The 15,196-nt window shown below is 41.2% G+C and overlaps 1 protein-coding gene across 3 annotated transcripts; it reads left to right on the forward strand.

The window, feature by feature from the left end:
- Positions 1-4,671: 4,671 nt before the first annotated feature.
- Positions 4,672-14,088, forward strand: pan2 (poly(A) specific ribonuclease subunit PAN2). Of its 3 annotated transcripts, none has more exons than XM_031844980.1 (26): positions 4,672-4,757; positions 5,206-5,510; positions 5,610-5,779; positions 5,904-6,024; positions 6,147-6,224; positions 6,309-6,579; positions 6,692-7,037; positions 7,685-7,781; positions 7,945-8,064; positions 8,193-8,312; positions 8,431-8,559; positions 8,648-8,847; positions 8,965-9,113; positions 9,264-9,370; positions 9,475-9,573; positions 9,685-9,776; positions 10,178-10,322; positions 10,427-10,564; positions 10,650-10,709; positions 10,790-10,880; positions 10,969-11,126; positions 11,480-11,623; positions 12,174-12,353; positions 12,495-12,588; positions 13,065-13,256; positions 13,371-14,088. In XM_031844980.1, the coding sequence occupies exons 2-26, from the start codon at positions 5,223-5,225 to the stop codon at positions 13,403-13,405; spliced, it is 3,624 nt and encodes a 1,207-aa protein (XP_031700840.1). In that variant the 5' UTR covers positions 4,672-4,757; positions 5,206-5,222; the 3' UTR covers positions 13,406-14,088. The 3 variants fall into 3 exon arrangements, with proteins under 3 accessions (XP_031700840.1, XP_031700838.1, XP_031700837.1); XM_031844978.1 differs by having other exon boundaries at positions 13,065-13,268; positions 13,371-13,405; XM_031844977.1 differs by lacking the exon at positions 4,672-4,757 and having other exon boundaries at positions 5,223-5,510; positions 13,065-13,268.
- Positions 14,089-15,196: the final 1,108 nt, after the last annotated feature.

Here is a 15,196-nt window from a genome sequence, read left to right on the forward strand (position 1 = left end):
ATCCCTGTTCATGATCACAGCATAATAAACTCTTCTCATATAGGTTGTAAAAATAATCTTCATTCTGACCTCTGGTTCATCGCTACATTTACGTCATCATGACGGCTAAAGATCAAAAACAAACGTAGGACCTCAAGAGTTTGTTTTTCCTTCGGATGAGCATGACAGCTTCACAGAGATGCTAGTGCACATAATGCTTTTGTTATATAAACTTTCCTATTGTTGTGTTATTATAATTGATTTCCTTTTGCCTGTGCAACTTATTTGAGCATATCCTCTATTCTCTCTCTCTCTCTCTGTTATTAGATAGGTGCTAAATATCTAATTTGGGCTATGAAAGATATGATGTCACTCGACCTGCAGGTGAGAACAGTCAATTTGGGAGTTTTTACAGACAGGATGAGGGATATCAAGTCAGTCGGAGAATAAACTTCCTTGTTGAGCAACCTTTATGCTGAGCCCACTGCTACTTCCTCTTCCACCATGTTCCTGTTTTTCCATTGAATTACTACTAATACAAAATTGCATCATCAGAGTGAGTGAAGGAACTCAACTGAGCACTATAATAGAGGCACTGACAGGGAGGAAGTATGCAGGAAGCTGTGGATCTCCAGAGAGCAACAGGAGTGTTTTAGGAAAGCACAGCTTCCTCCTTGTCTCAGCATATTTGTCTGAGTGTTGTTTTGGGTACTCAGTCACAGAAAGTAACTTCCTTAGATTGCTTAATGAGAAATTGTTTATCATAATTGTTTTCAGTGGAAGGAATAATCAGCATAAAAAAATACTGTGACATAATTTATGAGCCACAACACATATGATGAAAGTCATATTATCTGTTTTGAATATTTTATTTATTCAGCATAAAAAAGGACATAGAAATAACAACTGATTTCAATAAATATCAATAAATAAATACATTAAATATGATTTGAATAAATATGTTAGATAATAATTCCATTGGAAGTACTTTCCATGTATACATGGGAGAAACAAGAAACACTTGTAGATTCATCAGCCATTGAAGGCAATATTATAGTAACTTTGATCAATGTGATCACATAAGCGATACAGCTGCATGTCAGCAAACGTTTCATGCACTACATGCATTTTTGAGCCGAGCCCTCTGTGTGATCAGCCGGATCACCAACAGCAAAGACTCGAGCGCTGAGGATGGAGAATGAGAACAGTCTGTCCATGGTGTAGTGGCACAGCAGTTCCTCCTGCCAGCGTTCAATGTCGTGAGTTTCTTCTTCACTGGTGTAGGACTCCTGCAGAACCAGAAGAAAAACAAAACATGAAACATTTGTCCAATAGTATCTGAGAAATGCTGCACATATTTCTGACTCTGATAAATGGAAATGAAGCTGTCTCTCCCAATGGTTATTGGACTTTTTTTGGACCATTTATTTCAAACGACTGAGCTTACCATCTGGTGATTCGTCCCTGTCCTCGTCTTCACACATTTGTTCATGTCTTTGTGCAGTTTTTGCATCGCCGGCTTCACTTTGCTGACAAACTCGGAGCAGCTTTGAAATCCAGCAACCCTCTCGACTGCAGAGATGTATCTCATTAGGACGTTAAGTATCTTCCCAAGACATGTCTGAGGAAGGAGCGAGGAAGAGGAAGACTTAGAAATCACATCACAATCAGGATCTCATTGTTTTTCGTCCATGAGCTTTTTGATGTCCCTGATACAATACAATTGATGTAATATTTGTTGCTTACCGTAGGCTTCTGTTTGAGGGTCTCAGGGTCACACATGTCTTTCGCCTCCATCCAAACGAGTGCAGTGGAGAAGTCTGTCACATCTTTGGATCCATTTCGTGCCTACAAATCATTTCAGACAAACATGCTCAGTAACAATGTTGCATTATATAGAAACAGTAAACATGTAAATGCTGGTATTAACTGCATGTTTTAAGTCAACATGTAGTGTTAATGCCGGTTAATCTTCATATTACTGTGTACTGTCAAAATACTTTATACTAAGTTGTATTTTGATGTTTTGACAAAATTGTTCTTGAAGCTTCTGTCTGAAAAAAGGACTTTTTGATTTACTTTAATTTAATTAATTTAACACTAATGATAGTCAGTGAAATTAAAAAATATATTGCTGGTGTTTACATTCATGCTTCAACATAGAAACACATTTGTAAAAGCATTACATTCATACAAAACACAATTTGAGGCTTTATAGAAATATCATGGCTAATGTTTTGCGGCGTATTTTGCATTAAAAATTCCAAATAATGAAATAAAAAAATAAAGGAACTACTAACCTCTTTTGAAACAGTTCGAGCAAGGTGATTGAGCTCCAGAGAGCTGCTCCGCACATCCCTGCATGCGTCTTGCAGAGTGTGCCCGGTTGGAGCGCAGGATGCAGCCGCTATAAGCAAAAAAAGAGCAGCAAAAGACTTGAAACAAAAATCCATGGTGTTTGTCGGTAGGTTTGTTTTAATGAGCTGTGTCTGGTCAGCGCCTTCTGTTGTGAGCTCGACCCGGTGGGTGATGTGAGTGTTTGTGTTGAATCGTGCTGCAATTTAAGTGTTTTGCCGGTGCCCGCCCCTCTCAAACCGAAGTTTTGAGGTGAGCTTATGTCGAGTGCAAATCAATGTTCACGTAATTTACACAGGGATGATGATGAGGTCAGAATAATTACATCATATGAGGTAATTGTCCTTTAACACAAAAAAAAGGAAGAAAATTAAGCCATAGAAACACCATCGTCTAAAATGACTCCATAGCCAGTAAAATCCCATATTATCCGCAGAATGTACATAAAGTATCAAAAGTAAAAGTACTCGTTGTGCAGAATGTATTATTTCAAAGTGTTATATATTGTTATTGTGTTTCTATTGTACATGTAAGAGTATTTCCATGTTGTAGCTCATCCATTTCAGATACTTAGTAGCTACTGGGTAGATAGTATAGTATGTGTCAGCATAGCATATGTTTTTTATATGTTAAAAGTAATGTGTCGAACCAATTTGGGCTTGCTTTAAAAATGACAAAGTGCTTACAAATGTACTCTGAGTCCGATTTTTGTTTTAAAACCTTTAATATTTAAATTACAACTGCATTTATGCATTACATATTACACTCCTTCAGAACAAAACACTGCAAACTAACAGACACAAAACAAACATGGGCCAGGATGATATTCCAGCACTGTTGTGCTTGATGGTTTCTGTGGCTCAAGGCAAAATATAAGGAATCTGTTATGTGAGTGCTGCAGCCCAGAATCTTGGGCGATTCTGTGCCTCATGATTTATGTCCATATTCAGTGCAAAGCAGGAACAAGCATTCACTTTGTGTAGTGAGGCAAGATGTGAAGGTGTGGAGGTTGGGGCAGTGAGTGAACGTCTGACTTTAATAGAGAAGATCTGAGTCTCTTATTGCTGCAAGCTACAAATATTACCTTTAGTATAAAGATAGTCCATGCACAACATATCAGTGATTGTCCCGTAAAAGGGACAAATTGAGCAGCATATAGGCTATATACATTTGCTCTTTGTTAATTTGAATTAAAGGAGTAGCAGAATATCAGTACTCTTTCCATCTTTACCAACATTTTAAAATAATACATACATTACAAGAAAGTATATGCTTCCTGAATTTGTTTGATCATGTTTAGTGCACTTAATGAGTCAGTTACAGACATATTACCACAATAAAGAACATGTATAAACATGTCTGAACATAAATGAGGAAGATTAAGGAAACAGAAAAATATCTTAAGCCTTCCCATGTCATTTCCTTTCTCTGTGAAAGAACATTTCAGATAAAAGGCAAAGGTTTTTCTCTGGTACACGAGAGGGGCAGATTGTGGACACGGATGGAAAGTTTGTCCAATCTGTGAGAATTCAGTTCATTATCTCCCTGAACTGTAAAGGTTAATCTCACTTCCTCGACAGACATTGATGTGAAACCTGATTAGGACACATTGATGTTAATTGGTGTGTCACACTAGTGTTTTCTATCACACACACTTGAGTTGAATCACAGGTGTAAATCACTTCAGATAAGAATATTGAATGTATGTCATTAATGGTACATACTCCCAAAGCAAATTTGTCTGCTGATTATTTTCTCAATTAATCGATCAAATGTATGGCCTATAAAATGTCAGAAAACACTGAAAAATACAATTTGCTAAAGCCCAAGGTAACACCTTCAAATGTCTTGTTTTGTGCAACAAACAGTTCAAAACTCAAAGATGTTTCGTTGAATATAATATAAAACATTCATCATTCATTGATATAGCTGCCGATTAATCTTCTGTTGAAGGTGAGAGAAGTACTCCGATCTTTTGCCAAAGTAAAAGTAGCAATACCAAGGTGTACAAATACATTACAAGTAAAAGTCCTCCATTCAAAGACAGATGTATTGACAGCAAAATGTACTTATTTATTATTATTATTCCATTTTTTTAGAGTAATGAAGCCGGCAAATCAGTTTATACAACAGATTTGCAGTTTGTAGAGTATTGACTTTATTGAAAGAATATTGTCAGATAAATGTTGTGAGTAAAAAGTAGAAATTTAGTCCAGCAGAGGTACAGATGATCGTAAAATTTAAATACTAAAAGGAAGTATCACTAAATTGCACTTATTTCCTAAATGTACTTGTTTCTGAACGCTTACAAACACTGCGGCTCTTGAACGCACCTCTGTTTGCTCCGGAAGTGTTTAGTTTTTTGTTGTGTGTTGTTGTTGTGAATGAAGTGAGCATGGACTCCTATCGTATCACAAGAAGAGGTCTGTGTAAACGTTATATTGATATTTCAAGCCTTTCAAGTATTTAGGAAAAACACACTTTTCAGTTATGCAGATTTTGTGTGTCTAGAAAGTGACGAAATGTGACATCAGTGTCTGTCTGGTTCATGCTAACTTTAGCCAGGTTAGCTAAATTAGCCGCAGCGTTAACCGTCAACGGCAGCTCAGTAAAGAGAAGTTAGCTTAGCTTTCTGTAACGTTTACACATTTCAGTTTTAAACACTAACTTTGGCTTCGGAGACTGTTGCTAACAGTTAGCTTTAACGCTAGCTTCTGGGGCTAGCTACTGATAGCCAAAGCTAACATTAGAATAAGCCTGAAGATATGGACCGATACTTGAGTTTGGTTTAATAAAAACACCTAAGAAAATGAAATGCATTTATTTGCTATGGTGGTGTTATTATTTACATAACGTGTCATTCATCTGCAGGTTGATTTAACTAACTCATGATGAACTTTGACGGTCTGGACGCTGGGATGGGTGAGTACCCGCCCAGCCTTCACGGGACTCTGGAGGCGGTGATGGAGCCCTCCATGGACCCCCACCTGAACCCCAGTCTACTGCAGGGTGTGGAGCTTGACCCGGAGGGACTCGTCGGGACAGGTCCTGAGTCTGTGCACCTCATGGAGGGAATGTTTTCAGAGCTACACAGTGCAGTTTCAGAAGTTGGCATCCCAGTCACCGCAACACATTTTGATCTCCAGGAGGAAATGCTCTGGACGGGAAACCACAGAGTAAGATTATGGTTATGATGGGAAATAGAGTATAGTACAGCCTGCATGTTTCTGAAAGACACACTCTCTCAATCTTATTTCTTTAATCGTTCTCTTTAGGGTCATGTAACCTCGTTCTTTGGACCTACAATGGGCCGCCATTCTTCTTTCCAAGCGAATGCATCAGATGACATCCGACACATTCAGAGTTTGGAAACAGGCGTCCTGTTCCTTTCGAAGTGTAACCTCAAATGCCACACTCGTGGGGGCCTTGTTATGTTTGATTACCCGTAAGTGTCACAAAGTATTGACTGGGACCATTGTCCTTGTGCTGAGATAGATTTTGCACAAACCGCAGCAGTGAAATAATGTGTTCGCTCACAGAATGAGTTATTGTGTCTGTGTACATTCCAGGATGGATGAAGGAGCTGATATGCACAGTCTCCTCATGACTGATAACAACACCTTGCTCATGGGTGGATTGCAAAACTATGCAGTTGAACTTGACTTGAATACTGTTCAAGAAACCCAAAAGGTGAGAGATTATCAATACCCATCTACGCATACAGCACCACAGGAAATAGTTTGTCACATTCTATAAAATAGCATATATTCAAGTTACTGACTGCTTACTTTCCTGTCATGTGTACTTGACAGTTCACTGTCGACCTACCTGGAGTGGCAATAATGCGCCAAACCGGTCGCTACTTCTACTGTGGACACACTTCTGGCAAGGTAAGGACGACTTGATCATCAAATCAGTTTGCGAAACGTGTTTTTTTTCCGGCTAACTCACATTCACTCTCTGCTTGAAAACAGATCACCCTTCGGGACTTGCGTAGCTTCAAAACGGAGCACGAGTTTGACGCGTTCTCCGGCAGCCTGTCAGACTTTGACGTTCACGGAAACCTTCTGGCTGCGTGCGGGTTCTCCAGCCGAGGAATGAATGGGTTGGCATGCGACCGATTCCTCATGGTGTATGACCTGCGTATGATGCGAGCAGTAACGCCACTTCAGGTTCACGTGGACCCCCTGTTCTTGCGCTTCATTCCGACGTACACGTCACGCCTGGCGATCATCTCACAGACAGGTATCAGCCGGGGAATGTGGGGTCACATTCCTGACCATCTTAACTGAGTGCAAATGTTTCCTCCAATACTGACACCTTGTAATAATGTTCCACTTCCTGTTTCTTTGTCCAGGTCAGTGCCAGTTCTGTGAACCCACTGGTCTCGCCAATATGGCGGACATTTTCCACGTCAACACCGTGGGCCAGGTGCTCATGAGTTTTGACGTATCGGCCAGCAAACAAGCCTTGGCCTTCGGGGACTCTGGGGGATGTGTGCACCTGTGGTCTGATGCTCCAGAGGTTTCATTCAACGACTACTCCCGGGAGACAGAGTTCGCTCTGCCTTGCCTCGTGGACACGCTGCCTCAGCTGGACTGGAACCACGATCTGTTGCCCCTCTCGATTATCCCCACGCAACTGACCAGCACAGAGCATCTGCTGTCGGACTGGTCCGCTGCAATGGCTACGCCCAGCCCCAGGTAACACAGTCCCCGGTACTATGTCTTTACCCCAGCTGATGTTATGTGACGGGCAATGGCAACCCTACATAAAAGCAACAGCACCGACATTACTTCTCTGCATGATAGAGCTCTATTGTTGTCCACAAAGTTTGAAAAACACATCAAATCTGCGGCTGAAATTTTTTCCCAGCAAATACGGCATTAACTCCCAGCTGTGCTAGGAAATTATTTTGTCTTTGTTAAAAATGTAACTCATATTTGTGACCCAAGATTCACGTCTTACGTGGGAACCATTAGACTTGGGACAAGATGGGGAAGTCAGGAAAGTACCGAGAGACAGAAGAATGCACTTTTGGTTTTGAAATTAACATCACTAGTTTTATCAAAATATCAAACTGTGCTGTATGATCTCACTGCACACCACACCGTCACCTTTAGGAACTTGTTAATTTCTCTTTCCTGCAGTCATGGTTGGCTGATTCTCCTGAAGTGATGTCAGTGTTTTTGTCATGTTATGAGTCACATATGGAACGATGTGAAACACAGACTCAAACGTGAGAAAATTGGTGAATTCATCTCCTGCGTCACTCGTACGAGCCACTTACGAACAAATCTGTCGGTACGAGTGGTTCTTGCATGAGGCCCATTATTGTTCTGTCCAACAGGCGAGCTCCTCCTGTGGACCCAGAAATCCTGCGCACCATGAAAACTGTTGGGTTCATCGGTTATGCAGCAAATCCTCGTACCCGCCCTCGGAACCAGGCATGTCAAAAAACACACAATGTAGATCTAACACTACTGTGAAACAGCCTTTCATTGTTATAACAAAACACATTATGTGAACAACCTCAGTATTCTGTCATTTCCACTATATTCAGATTAAGATAACAAACATAACCTTTTTCTATTTCCTGTCTTATTTCAGGTTCCTTACAAAATAAAAGACGTGGAGCTGGATTATGATAATTACAACCAGGTCCCCGAATCACCAATTGGACGTGATGAAGAGCCACATCTTTACATGGTGCCCAAAAAGTACAGAAAGGTTCGACTCAACATATCTATCATGCTTATTATATAAGAGGACTGTTGGAAAATAATAATTATCCTCTTTTAATCATTTGTTTGCTGTTGCTGTGTATATAAATATGTTTGATCTTTGTGCTGGATCAGGTCACAATTAAATACTCTAAACTTGGACTAGAGGACTTTGACTTCAAACATTACAACAGAACCTTGTTCGCTGGTCTGGAGCCTCACATCCCCAATGCTTACTGCAACTGCATGATCCAGGTAAGAAACAAGGTTTTTAGTGAATTTTAGTTTGTTTTTGAGAGATTAATTAAAAGTTGTTGTTGTCTCTGACCCATTGCTCAGCTGTTGCTCTCCTGTTTCTGTGTTGGCCCGTTAGGTGCTGTATTTCCTGGAGCCAATCCGGTATCTAGTGCAAAACCATTTGTGCCAGAAGGAGTTCTGCTTGGCCTGTGAGCTTGGTTTCCTCTTCCACATGTTGGATTTGTCACGCGGAGACCCATGTCAGGTAGCTGTTTGTTACAACCGACATTGTGTCGCAACTGCACATTGTGTCCCTCGTAGAGTTCCTAATCCAACCTCTCCACCTCCTTAAGGCCAGTAACTTCCTCCGAGCGTTTCGTACCATCCCAGAAGCGTCGGCGCTGGGTCTGATCCTCGCGGACTCGGACGAGCAAACGGGGAAGGCCAGGCTCGGTCGCTTAATCCAGAGCTGGAACCGCTTCATCCTCACCCAGCTCCACCAGGAGACGCAGGAGCAAGAGGGCCCACAGGCCTACAGGGGAGCCAGCAGCAGGTCAGAAAAAAAAAAAAAAAGTGTTTGACACGCCCAGCACAGAGTCTGGAGGTATTCTAGGTGCAGTTTCGGGAAGATGTGAAGATGATCACTAATGTTTCTGACACATTTATGCAGTACTCTGGGTTCTTCTGGTGAGTCCGCCATCGGGAAACTGTTTGGCTGTGAAGTTGAGAACAGCAGCCTGTGTCGCTGTGGCAAGGAGACGGTCCGCTCCTCCCTCTCGCTGCTCTTCACCATGCATTACCCCGAGCAGAACTCTCAAGGTGAGTTCAGCGTACTCTCTCACACGGCTGTTTGTAGATAGTCTATGGCAGCTATCATGTTCCTCAAGCCTGGCCCTAAAAGACCAATTAAAAAGTAAATAATAATAGTTAACTGTCTGACACTGTACTCATCTAACTTTGACTCGTCAGAAAAAACAGTAAAAGAATATGACTTTGCTGAGATCTTGAAGAAAAGCATCTGTCTGGAGCAGAGCACTCAGGCGTGGTGTGAAAACTGTGAGAAGTATCAACCCACAGTGAGTTACAGCTCCCGTTCAGGCACATCGTATTATCTGACGAGACTGTCGTAGTCTCTTTGAAGTCTTTTCTGCATCACGGGTGTTTCTGTGTGCCGCTTTAGGTGCAGACGCGCAACATTCGATGTCTCCCAGATGTTCTGGTCATCAACTGTGAGGTGAACAGCGCTAAAGAGGCTGAATTCTGGAAGGTTCAGGCGGAGGTAAATGACATTTTGGTTTTATTCCCATCCTGGCGGTTTCAAATACACTTCATTTAATTCCTAACATACCTGTCGTTGTTAAATAAATTACGTAATTGTCGTTCTTCACAGTACTCCTTCAATAAGGCCATGCAGAAAGAAGCAATGGAGCCTCCAAAACCTAAAGAACCCCCCCCGCCCATGCCCACCGAGTGGTGCTTGGAGTAAGATCTCTTTTGATATAATATAATAAATAGTTTTGCATTGTTAATTTTCGCCATTATCAATTCATGTTTTTGATTAATTAATTAATAAATTAACTGTTTAGTCTATAAAACATCAGGAAATAGGTTTTTTCTAAAATGCCCTTTTGCAATTTCCCCAGATGTCTTTAAATTGCTTGTTTTGTCCCAACAAGAGTCCAAAGTACTATAAAAGAGAGATGAGCAGCAAATCTTAAATTTGAGAGGCTCACGTTTGCCAAAAATGGATTTTAACAATTGATACTCAATTTCGTTTCCCATTAATTGACTTAATGGCTAATTGTTTCAGCTCTACAAATAACATAACTTGTATCAGTTGAATGTGTCTGAACACTTTCACGTCACTGTACATCCCAATGCAGCGGGGAGGGCGTTTGCAATATGGAGGGCTTCACCTTTGACACGCGAGCGGAGGATCTGCGACACGTCTGGATCCCGCTGACTCTCAAGATGTCCATCAGCAAAAGTCAGGGTCTGGAGATCAGCAGCTGGCCTGAAGGAGAGGAGGTGACGGAGAGAGATCTTCATTAAAACACAGATTCCGTATCTTTGGTTTTAGCTCGTGTGTAAAGATTTGCATGCAACAAACTTGTTGCATCGTCTCTTATCAGTTAAGCGCTGATGAAGAGGAGGAGGGCGCATCGGTCTACGACTTGGTGGTCACGGTGCCTCACATCCTGGATGCTCGCACCGGTGGAAACTTGGTTGCACACATCAAAGTAGGAGAGACCTACCATCAAAGAAAAGAGGTCCGTGAAGCTTAGATTAGACAATACAGTCCAACAGATACTGATACAAACAAAGTGTAGTTTACAAAATCCGTGTCTGTTTCAGGGAGTCACACATCAGCAGTGGTACCTCTTCAATGATTTCCTAATTGAGCCAATTGACAAGGTAACTATTTGATTTCATTTATGCTACTGACATGTCATGTTTCCAGTCATGTCAAAGTGTTGTGTTCGTGTTTGTCAAAGACTGAAGCTGCCCAGTTTGATGTGAGCTGGAAGGTGCCAGGCATCCTGTACTATGCCAAGAGGAACTACCACACCAAATACGACCTCCGCAGTAAGTTTTAGGACAACAAACCTGGCGAATTTACTTGAAGGTTGTTGTTTTTTTTATTCGCCTGCTCACGCGTTGAGGTTTGTCTCAGTTAAAAATCCCATAGATGCCAGCGTGCTGCTGACGGAGGCCTCGTTGGCCCGGAAGCAGAGGAAGAGTCACGCCACGTTCATCCCCCTCATGGTCAGCGAGATGCCGCAGGCCGGTGACATGGTGGGGCTGGACGCCGAGTTTGTCACGCTCAACCAGGTGTGTCTGGGTTATAACGCCGCTGTCTGTGTACCTCACGCTGTCTGTCACAGAAGACGCTTACAAGAAAGCCAGCTCACTCAGAGAACTCGGGTTAAGAGGCACTGTAGTAACCTGGTTCCTGTAAAGCTGTGTATACATTCGATGAATGATTTAAATGTCTTTGTGATGAGTTTTTACGAGATTCAGCTCAATGCTTAATTGTTGAGCTCTGCTGAGAGTATTATTACTTTTGTAATCAAACTAGCTCTATATTGTACAGTGTGTAGTTCGTACTAAAGCTGGTTGTTGTTGTAAAGTCATCTTATTGTGGTAGGACACTTTGAATAAACCTCACGACCGTGTGTTTGCAGGAAGAGGCGGAGCTTCGCAGTGACGGCACCAAGTCGACCATCAAGCCTAGCCAGATGTCCGTGGCCAGGATCACCTGCGTGAGGGGCCAGGGGCCCAACGAGGGAGTGCCCTTCATCGATGACTACATATCGACTCAGGAGCAGGTGAGTGTAAACAGCGGGGGGGTCGTCCATTAACATAACCTTTGAAGGAAGTGTTGAATGTTGTGGAAACACGATGCATCTGACAAATAAACTATTCCACGGGTATGAGACCTATTCCCGATCACTACCTCTATCGTGTTACCGTCATTGTCATTGGACAGTGTGTCCTTTTGTTGGTGATGATAATGCACTCATACACACAATGGAGGATAATCTGTTACAAGAACAAGACATTTGGTCGGACTGCATATCTAGCAATTCTGGAAAGTTCTGAAATAAGTAGCACATCCACAGACAGTGTTTTCTTTTGTTTACTTTCCAATTCCTGATGGACAAGAAGCAAGCGTCACAGAAAATGATCTTTATTTGTGCTTTATCACTTGTCCCTCGTTTATCTAGTTAGACAAGCAACCATACCGAGTACTTTCTTCTAGCTTGATAGGAAAGACTGTATTTATTAGTTTTGATGAACATTAACCCTGAAGAAGCACTCGTGAAAGCGTCGCTCTTGCTGTCGACCCCTAACACTGCTGAATGTCTGTTCTTCCAGGTGGTCGACTATTTGACTCAATATTCTGGCATCAAACCGGGAGACCTGGATGCAAAGATTTCTTCCAAGCATTTGACCACGCTGAAGTCCACTTACTTAAAGCTGCGCTTCCTCATTGACACGGGAGTTCGCTTTGTTGGTCACGGTTTACAGAAGGACTTCCGGGTTATTAATTTACTGGTATGTTATTTCACAACTTTAAAGTGTCATTATTTTTATTTAAATGGGTATTTTAGGTTAACAGTTGACTGTGAAGTACTTAGTAGTGCATACATAAAATGAACACAGGTAACTTTAGTCTGTTTCTTTGCTGTTTTGAAGGTTTTGAAGGACCAAGTCATCGACACCGTCTACCTGTTCCATTTACCTCGCAAAAGGATGATTTCTCTGAGATTTCTCGCCTGGTACTTTCTAGGTAAGTTAACGATCAAGCATCTGCTATGATTAACAGATCACATGACGAAAGGGTTGGCTCGTAATGACAAATCGTCAGATCGTTATCAGCCGACTACAACTTCCTTCAGTTCCTTCAACTCTTATGGAGCTGTGAAGCATCTTTCCGCTCATTGTTTGGCTCTCTGGCAACTTCACGGTTTGGTTTGAGAGAGAATATTTGACATGCATTCATCAGGAGGTGTAGTTGCAGTGTTTAAACGTTGCGTAAGAGTGACACTCATTGACATCCTGGATTCATCTATTAAACGCATATTGTAGACACTTCTGCCTGCTTCTCTCTGAAATTATATTTAGTGACAGTGTGGTCTCCATGGTAGCTCCGACAGCTTAATAAGTGGTGGGCCGGGTTGGAGGGGCACTTTGTCCCCGTTGTAAACTGATGCTTCATGGTTGAGATGCAGCCGGATTGTCCTTTTTCCTCTTTGTGGCTCCTAGACCTCAGCATCCAGGGAGAAACCCACGACAGCATAGAGGATGCACGCACCGCTCTGCAGCTGTACAGGAAGCACGTGGAGCTGGGTCGCGGAGGGGGGAACGACGAAGTCAGGAAGGTCCTGAAGGGACTCTACGAAAAAGGTCGCCAGATGGACTGGAAAGTCCCGGAATCGGAAACAGGAGATGGTCAAGGTAGCCCAAAAAGTACGACGCAACATTGAATTAGATGCTGATGTTAGTGATGTAATAATGAGTTCATGGGAGACTTGTCTGAGTGGATTGAAAGCACTCTCCTTCCTTCAACAGGTGCTGCTGTGTTTCCCTCTGTGATGGGGCTGTGAGCTGCACCGGGACATCTTCCCACTGAAGAGTTTTGATTGACATCTGCTGGTTCAGTTGCTCTCATATTTTGTACTTATTTTGCATTTATGTTTGCATTGCGTAGAAAGTTCATGAAGGCCTTTGTTGCCTGTACAGTCCACTCCAGCTTGGGGTTTTAATCATGTCAAAATTTGTACTTTTCATCCAGGAAAGGTTTTTGGAAAAAGAAAATTTGTATCGTATACTTTTGGAGGCTTTTTTTAAAAAAAAAAAACGGAAAGTTCCTTTTGGTGCGTGTAAATAAATAAATGTATCATGAGCACAAGAAGACGCATTGTGTTTAATACCAAGGAGTGGAAAACATATGTTACATTATTAACATGGTATTTCTGAGAAGTCTTTTCAAATTTAACAGTTCATTTGTTTTGTCTGCTTCGCAGTAGCGCTGTCCTCAAGCTAAGAAATTCTAAGTCGACTAACAATACGATGTTGTTGATTAATCGATCAGTTAGGATCTCCTACGAACGATCGTAGTCGTCTATCCAGCCTCGGATTCCCCTCCTGGATCTGTTCTGACTCAACGTGCTTTCTGTTTGCAGCCACTCATGTGAACAGACGTCCTCTTCAACATGACCTTTTCTGTATGTGGACATGTTGCAGCTTGCATTTGAATAAAATGTGTCATTGATAAATCTAAACACGACTGTAAAGGGAAAGGTCAATTGTTTTGGAATAACCCTACAGCAGTGAAACATGAGCGAAGAACCTCCACAACACTTCTGAGGGAAATATTGTACTTTTTACTCCACATTTATTTATGAGCTATAGTTACTTGTCTACACTGGACTAAACTACCAAACTGTAGAGTAAAATGCTGCTCTTACATCACTTTTTACAAGAATGTAATCTATAATATGTCATTTTAATGCACGAGTATTTTTACTTTTAATACTTTTGCTTACGTAGAATTATGAATATGAAACTTTAAAACATGAACATGAAATTGTATTATTGTTAGATCTAAACAGTTCTTCCACCACTGCTGCTTGATGAGATCCTCCAGACCTCCCTCAAAAATCACGTTTTAACATGTTCTTAGAGTGAAGGTGCCCTCTGCTGGCTGTGCAGGTTAGTGGGATGTTTCACATTTTATCAGTTCAATATGTCTGGTGTTGCTTTTTGACATTCTATACTATTTTTCCTTTTCTAATTATTTTTTACATACTATATGACTTTACAAAACCTTAATAAAAATGTCACAACCACAGTATATTATGTCATGATAAACATTACAATGTCAGTATTATAAGAATTATATGTACTGTATAAGAAATGTCACAAAAATGTATGCTATAGTATGTAAATAAACATGTCACTAGTCACAGTATATTGGGTCATGAAAAATATAAAAAAGTATAGTACGCCATAAAAAAAGTTATATAGTACGTTATAAGTATAAAGATCATTACAGTGTCATAAAACTTCTTAGTATCCTATAAAACATACCATTGTATATCAAGAGTCAGTTGAGTAAGCCTTAAAAATCTCACAAAACAAACAGCATTGTGCCACCAAGTAAAATATACACAATATAGTATGTTGTAAATAATTATAAAGTCAGTTTAGTACGTCATAAAAATGTATAGAAAAATTCACAATAAAAATGTGTCATGATAGAGCGAGTGTCAGGAAACAATGCTCTTTAAATGTCAATTCTTCATGAGCTCAGAAAAACAGCCGGTTGTCAGTTACGCAACGATGCATTTGCCGTCCAAGAGGATTATAGTTTATTTATCTTAAGCGGGAGGAGG

This window comes from Anarrhichthys ocellatus, unplaced genomic scaffold, assembly GCF_004355925.1.
Source record: "Anarrhichthys ocellatus isolate YVR2014 unplaced genomic scaffold, GSC_Weel_1.0 scaffold5, whole genome shotgun sequence".
Classification (NCBI taxonomy): domain Eukaryota; kingdom Metazoa; phylum Chordata; class Actinopteri; order Perciformes; family Anarhichadidae; genus Anarrhichthys; species Anarrhichthys ocellatus.